Source organism: Xenopus laevis, chromosome 8S, assembly GCF_017654675.1.
Source record: "Xenopus laevis strain J_2021 chromosome 8S, Xenopus_laevis_v10.1, whole genome shotgun sequence".
Lineage (NCBI taxonomy): Eukaryota > Metazoa > Chordata > Amphibia > Anura > Pipidae > Xenopus > Xenopus laevis.
Genome location: NC_054386.1, coordinates 76,768,874 through 76,776,373, shown reverse-complemented (window position 1 = coordinate 76,776,373; position 7,500 = coordinate 76,768,874). Strand labels below are relative to the sequence as shown.

At 39.9% G+C, this 7,500-nt stretch overlaps 1 protein-coding gene across 1 annotated transcript in view; it reads left to right on the top strand.

Moving 5' to 3' along the window:
- The window catches only part of gpc4.S (glypican 4 S homeolog), a 66,825-nt gene that overhangs the window by 54,344 nt on the left and 4,981 nt on the right, over nucleotides 1–7,500 (top strand). Inside the window, exons 4-5 of the mRNA XM_018233118.2 lie at nucleotides 2,658–2,823; nucleotides 6,233–6,363. Coding sequence (XP_018088607.1) covers nucleotides 2,658–2,823; nucleotides 6,233–6,363 — 297 coding nt within the window. The remainder of the gene's footprint in view (nucleotides 1–2,657; nucleotides 2,824–6,232; nucleotides 6,364–7,500) is intronic.

The window sequence follows — 7,500 nt, the reverse complement described above, 5'->3', positions numbered from 1 at the left end:
ATCAAAAATTTAAAGTCTTTTAAAGTAATGAAAATATCATGTACTGTTGCCCTGCACTGGTAAAACTGATCTGTTTGCTTCACTGACTTGGGGCAGCTGGGAAATTGACAATATGTCTAGCCCCATGTCAGATTTCAAAATTGAATATAAAAGAATCTGTTTGCTTTTTTGAGAAATGGATTTCAGTGCAGAATTCTGCTGGAGCAGCACTATTAACTGATTCATTTTGGTTTTTTGTTTTTTTCCCATGACAGTATCCCTTTAAGTCTATATGGCACATGTTAAATAGTGGATAACCGATAACACCATTATTTACAGAGCGTATCCGCTATCTGCTGTGTAACCTTAGCCTTTTCTCCTTTGAATGGCTGCCCCCATTGCTACACAGAAGCTTATTTATAGAAACAATAGTTGTGTTTCTGAATAAAACACACCAGTTTTACCAGTGCAGGGCAACACTGCATTATATTTTTGTTACTTTAAAACACTTTCATTTTTTATGTTACTGTACTTTTAAACTGTATAAATCTAGTCTTGGCTCATTTTTACCAATTTGCATATCCAGATTTGAGCCAAAGCACCTCTTCGAGCTCAAGGACATATTTAAAAACAACATTTGTCTTAATGACAGACATGAAAGAGGTGTGACATATTTAAACACAATCGGGAGACAACAATCGGTCCCTTTGTGTATGAAGAACATTCTAATATTTCCATTTGGTTTCTTTGCAATCTGTAACAAGTATTTAATATGATAAGGGAGAAGGACACACTTTGTGAGCATAAACATGTCACAATAGATAAGCCAGTTTGTGTTTTTTCAAACACTGCAAGTGTTTTTATTACATTTCCTTGTGTTTGCATTCTAAGTGAATTGTTAACTTACTGTTTCTTCTCAGGAAGAATATAAAGGTCACATTGGTGGTTACAAGTTAAGGAAATGTAAGGTCATTAAAAACATGCTTCCACTTGGAGCATTCGTGCACACCCTGTAAACTCTTCTACATATTAGCTGGACAATGTGTTTTTAAAAGTGTTTGTGCAAGTTTAGGGCAGAGACACGCTGCGATTCGGGGAGATTAGTCGCCCGGCGACAAATCTCCTCTTCTTTGGGGAGACTAATCTTCCCTCTAACTGCTGGCTAGAATGAAAATCGCCGGCGGGATGGCACTCAGACCGCTTTGTTTTCCGAAGTTGCCTCACAAGGAAACTTCGGGCAACTTCAGAAAACGAAGCCCTCAGAGTGCCATCCAGCTGGCGATTTTGATTCTAGCCGGCGGGGAGGCAGTTCGGGGAGATTAGTCGTCTTGAATGAGAGATTTGTGGCCGGATGACTAATCTCAGGGCAGGAACTAGGGGTAGGCAGAGAAGGCACGTGCCTAGGGTGCAAAGCTTTGGGGGCGCCAGGCACGCACCTTCTCTCCTACCCCCTAGTCCAGTCCCCTATTGGCGCTCTGGCCGGTGTCTTGTTTGTGCCACATCTCTTTTTTTCACCTGTAGGGTTTTTCACGAATATGCATGCGATTTCTCGTGTTTTTCCTCCTGTGCGCGCCTGTTGGTGCTCTGGCCAGCCAGGCAGCCTAGGGCACGTGGCTGGTCTGGCCCAGCACTGACTAATCTACCAGAATCGCAGCGTCTGTCTCTGCCCTTATGGAAGCATTTTTCCTTTTGAATATTTTGTAACCACTTCCATACTATATTGGAACTTGTATCACAGAGAAGGAGAAAGGCACAAAGCAGAATGACTTTACCCGAGAATTGGACTTGCACATTTATTATAGCAGTTTTTTGAAAGGTTAAGCTTATGGTCCTACCGATTGCTGCTCAGAATCCATTAACATAATCCATTTTTTTAAATATGATTAAAGCTTGCTGGTAAAGTATATAATTGTACTCCTTATATGCAAGAGACTGGCCAGTAAAAGAATGTTTTTTCTTTGTGTATATGCAAAAATGTGAACACCCTAGAGATGCTGATTTTGGTTAACAAGCAATAATGGGTTCCACCTTTTCCTGAAATCATTAGCACTAAGATGCCTTGTTTGGAATTTTTGGCATATGGTGACAGTGTGCTAGCAAAATTTGGGATCAAAGCAAAGATGCAGGATGAGCCCCAAAAATCTGCTAGCACTCGCACTACATGCCAACATTTTCAGACAAGGCATCTCAATGCTAGGTTTTAGGTGTATGGCTCACTGTGCATATTTGCTTTCACAAGAGGAACATGGTGGTCAGAAGCATAAGTGCTGTTTTAGGTGGCATTGTTTCAAATTATCGACCCTAAAAGTTACAGGGCTGACCTGAAAAAAGGTTTCAGGAAAATTGACGTCTTGGCTTAATTGTTAATCACATGTTGGACTGCATAGTTATAAGACCCTCCCAGACACTTCCCAGTCCCACAAATGGGTGCTGCATATGGCAGATACTGCTGCTGTTATGTGGGGAACACTAATGTCAGGATGTGTATGCCGCAGAGTCACATACTACTAATATAATTGCACTGTTTTTCAGGAAAATTCAGCATTGCATATTGACATAATTGCAACAAAATGTTAATATATTTGCTTCTTTCTGTTTGTAATGGATACCACTGACTACGTAGTACAGGATTGGTCCTCTCCTTATTGCTTAATGGATTTTTCCTTTACCCTCTTCAGGTAAACCCAACGCCACAGTGTGTGAAAGCTATGCTGAAAATGACCTATTGCCCGTACTGCAGTGGACTTGTCACTGTAAAGCCTTGTAACAATTACTGCCTTAATGTTATGAGAGGCTGCTTGGCTAATCCTGGAGACCTCGATACCGAATGGAACAATTTTATAGGTAAGTGAATTATAAAAGGTAGTTCCACTGGCAGTCTTGTCTTTCAGAACAAGAATATTGGAAGGATAATTTGTTATGGTGATCGAAACCCACCACTAGAGGAGTACTAAACCTGATCCAACTGCCGAGTTGCCAGCTTTTATTGTCCTGCCCATACACGGGCCGAAAAAATTTGCCAACAGGCCGAGTCGGCAGTTTATTGGCCCGTGTGTAGGGCCATCCAACAGGCTTCCCCGATCGGTATGTTTAAGAAATCCCGTCAGATTGCGACCACATCTGTGCATGTATGCGGTCCCGCGATATTCAGAAAATAACTTGCTCTGGGCACCAGACCTTCGCCTACCTTTCCCCCGCCCTCAGCCGTAGGATGACTTTGACGTAGTTGGCCAGCTTAAATATATTGCAATATATGGACAAACAATCCCTGTTTAGCTTAAAGGGTAAGGCATTTTTCAGTAGCAGTATGCACAAAATGTCTCTGCTCTCAACCCATTATCAATATATTTAAGACAGAGGACTCTTGTATTTGTCTAATAATAAAGCTATTGCTGTTTTTTATTTTAGATTAAATACAGTGTGCAAGCAGTGTGTATGGTGTTCCTTTCTAATGTTTTAATTCTCCAAGTCATTGACCAATGTTAATCCTCTTAAACATGCCATGAATTTTACAAAGTGCTTTAATTAATTTCATCAAGTTTCAAGCCTGCTTTAGCCGCTTTTAGTTAGTTCTTATGTTCTAGTTTAGTTCGCACTGCGCAGAAATTTAAGGACTGTGATTTTGCTTGGTACTTGGTCCTAATGTTCTAAAAAGTCAGACAGAACTGATATATAAATAATCAGCCTTAAAGTACCTATATAAGGGCATATAAAAGCTGCTGACAAACCGAGTCGGCAGCTTATTGGCCCTCTGTATGGGACCCTCCGACGGGCTTCTCTGATCAATATCTAGCCAAAAGTCGACCAGATGTTGATCGGGCAGGGCTAAAAATCCCATCGGATTGTGGACTGCAGTTGTTTGTTGATGCAGTCCCGCGCCCCTAGGGCCCACGATCGGATCAGTCCAATATCAGGGCATATTGGGGAGAGATCCGTTTGTTTGGCAATATCGCCAAACAAACGGATCTCTCTGTGTATGGCCATCTTGAGACCTAGTTGGTTTCATTTATTAAGAGCTAGGCACAAGGGTGGAACTGGGATGAAAATAAAACCATATAGATTTCTCCCTTATATGAAATGGCCTACTGACCAGAGTTTGTATGTTAAGCACTAGGACCCAGCAAATATGGTACAAGGGGCATACACTGCATGGCCACCTCCCTGTTCTTAGATTAGTTAGAAAAAAAAAAGATTGGAAGAGCTGGTAGAGAGAAGTATATGTGGCTTCACTTAACTCTCATCATCTGCCATTGCACCATTCAGTGGCCAACATGGTGCATGGGATTTTCAATTTTAAATCCTAATACACGCACTGACATTTTCAAAGCATTTTATTGGTACTATATGGCCCGCATTAAGAAGTTATAAATGCATTCAAGGATGGATCCAGTATAGAGGAAATATTGATCTGATAGATTTGTCCGTTTCCACCACCTAGAATGTCTCCTCTCCATTTCATGCAGAGAGAATCACTTTTTAGCAGGTACAATTTTTTTTTTTTTTTTTTTGCATGTACAGTATTTCTATTAATGGGTAATTTTTATTGCTTGACAAAATTCCAGCTGCTCGCAGGGACTCTGTCCAGATAGTTGCTGGAGATGTAATCCATCCCTGATGTACCTCAAATAAAACACTGTATTGTGCACGCACACGTTATTTTAATGAGCTCCTTTCTCTGTGCGCTCTGTCAGTGCCTAACTGCTACAGTCGAATATATTCTTGCAGGCCAATTATTACACTTCTTATCCTTTATAGCTCCGTTTGAGGTCTCGGCTGGAGGCTGAATACGTTTTCTGTATCGGCAATCAGACGCAGAAAGCACATTCTTAGGCTGTGAAACATACAACTCCATGGCACCCAGGCTAACAAAAGGCTCGGATTCGTACAGGATTCCCATGGTCTTGTGTATGGCCTGAGTAACTCAAGAGTTTACAAAGACACCAAACAGCTTGAAGAATTGGGGTTTGAGCCTCCTTTCAAGCCCTCACAAATACATCTGAGTCCTTTCCTGGTCATTGAGAGAATACAAAATTATCACAAGTATTTCCCTACCATAGGCTGGCTGTATTTCACCTAACATTTCTTATTTGTACATCCAAGGTACATTTTTTTTTTTTTTTTGTAAAACACAAAATTTTACATCATTTTATTTTCCTTCACCCCCTTCTCCTGATATTACTATAAAACTATTTGACAACTCCCAGCACGTTTGGCTTGTGAGCTTCGATTTGCAGCCTCTGTTTGCTGACACATCAAAAGGATTTTTCTCCGCCGTTTCACAATGGTATATTCATACCATCAGCCCTTGCTCAAGGATTCGAAGCCAGTTTTTATTGAAGGCCATCACAAAAGTCCAACCCTTTTGTTTTATTACATTTTGTTGCCTTCACCAAAATATGCATTTAGTCAGATTCCTGTCTCCAGGTCAGATCAATTAAATTCCTCAGCTGAAAGGCTTTGTTATTCATATTGAGGGTTGGTGACATGCTGGGAAAGCAGCAGCAGAGTTCAATTTCTCTGAGTAGTTTTAAACCTTGTTGCATTTTTTAAATGAATGTATTGAAACATTAATATGCATATAGATATTTGTTTTGCTGACCTGGTAGCTATTCTCATTTGCTGTTATTCTCTGAACAACACTAATAACAGTATAACGTGGAAGATCTGATAAAGCAATTGAAGAGAACATTTAGTTACACTGAACTAAAGCTGGCCATAGATGTCGAGATTTTTAAAAGATCTGATCGCCATCGTGAGACCACGATTATCTCCGAACGATCTTACGAATTGTCTATCAACTAAAAAGACCAATTTGCCAGGAAAACAAAGGGGAGCTGCCTGCTTGGCCCTGCAAACATAGATAGATTGCACTGGGACCGACAAAGATTTTTTGACCTGGCCGATGAATTTCCTGACAGATGTCGGCCGAAAAATCGTAAGATGTTCGATCGTTGGAATCCCAACCTGCCAGTTTTTATAATATTCCTTATAATATTCCTTGAGGCCCTCTTTCCAGCTATGTGTATGTGCTACTGACGGGCTGTTAACTAGTCTGATTTTTAGATGGTAAACCAACAATTGCATCTCTACTGTAATGCTAGGCTTTCAAAGTGTGCTAAATAAACAAGAATAACACTGGTAACATTATATATTTCATATATCTTATGTTCTGGCAAGAAATGGAACATTTCCTTGTGTCACTAAACAGGAATGCATTTTCGGTATATATGATGTATTGTATCTGTTTGTTTAGATTCCATGTTATTGGTAGCAGAGAGACTGGAAGGGCCATTTAACATTGAAACGGTCATGGACCCCATTGATGTGAAGATCTCTGATGCCATCATGAACATGCAGGAAAACAGCATGCAAGTGTCACAAAAGGTATCTAGAAAATATATACGTACCATTGCAATTTCTACAGTAACCTACAAGTATATACAGGTATATACTTTATCCATAAAGCTCCTAATTACGGAAAGGCAGACTCCCACAACCTCTTGTACTCTTATAATTCAGATTTTTACAAATTATTTCTTTTTTCTCTGTAATAATAAAACAGTACCTTGTACTTGGTCCAAACTAATATATATTTAATCCTTATTGGAAGCAAACCCGGTCTATTGGGTTTATTTAATGTTTAAAAGATTTTCTAATAGACTAAAGGTATGAAGATCCAAATTATGGAACAAACTCCAGGTCCCGATGCTTATGATTTCAATGAGAAGGCCGTTTCCCTTTTTGGGGGGATGGGATAGGTATGGGATCTGTTATCCAGAAAGCTCCGAATTACGGCAAGGCCATGTCCCATAGACTAAATTTTTTTTAATTCAGATTTCTTTTTCTCTATATTAATAAATCCGTACCTTGTACTCAATCCCATCTAAGATGTAATTCACCCTTGTCCGAGGGAAAAGAATCCTGTCGGGTTTATTTAATGTTAAATAAATTTTAACTAAACTTAATGTATAGAGATCCAAATTATGGAAAGATCCCTTATCTGGAAAACACCAGGTCCCGAGCATCATGGGATAATAGGTCCCATACCTGTATTCAGACATCAGTTGTTTTGTTTTCAGCACTGCGCTGTACAAATCCTTACTTGTGCTTCTGTTGGGATATGGCCATGCTACATCTGTAAGTGACAAAGATTTCAATATTCTCTTGCATCCAATAATTTTAAACACCCATGCCCAGAAATGGCAGACCTATCTGTTAAGCCAGTTTAAAAATCTCTACAATACTATCTTTTACGTCAAGAGAGAAACCGTATTTCTCACTTGTGACAGTACAGCAAACATTTTGCATACCTTTATTATTGCAAGTGCTAATTGTTCATGAGCCCCCTGGACAAGGGGTAGGCAGCAGGGAAAGTATGTGGCTGGTGACACGGCTGGCAAGTTTGCCTGGGGCACCCGGCCCTGCTGGTAATTAAAGGATAAGTAAACCTTAAAAATAAGTGAATATAAAATTGATGAGGGTGCTATTCTAAGCACTTGCACAATGTACATTCATTATGTA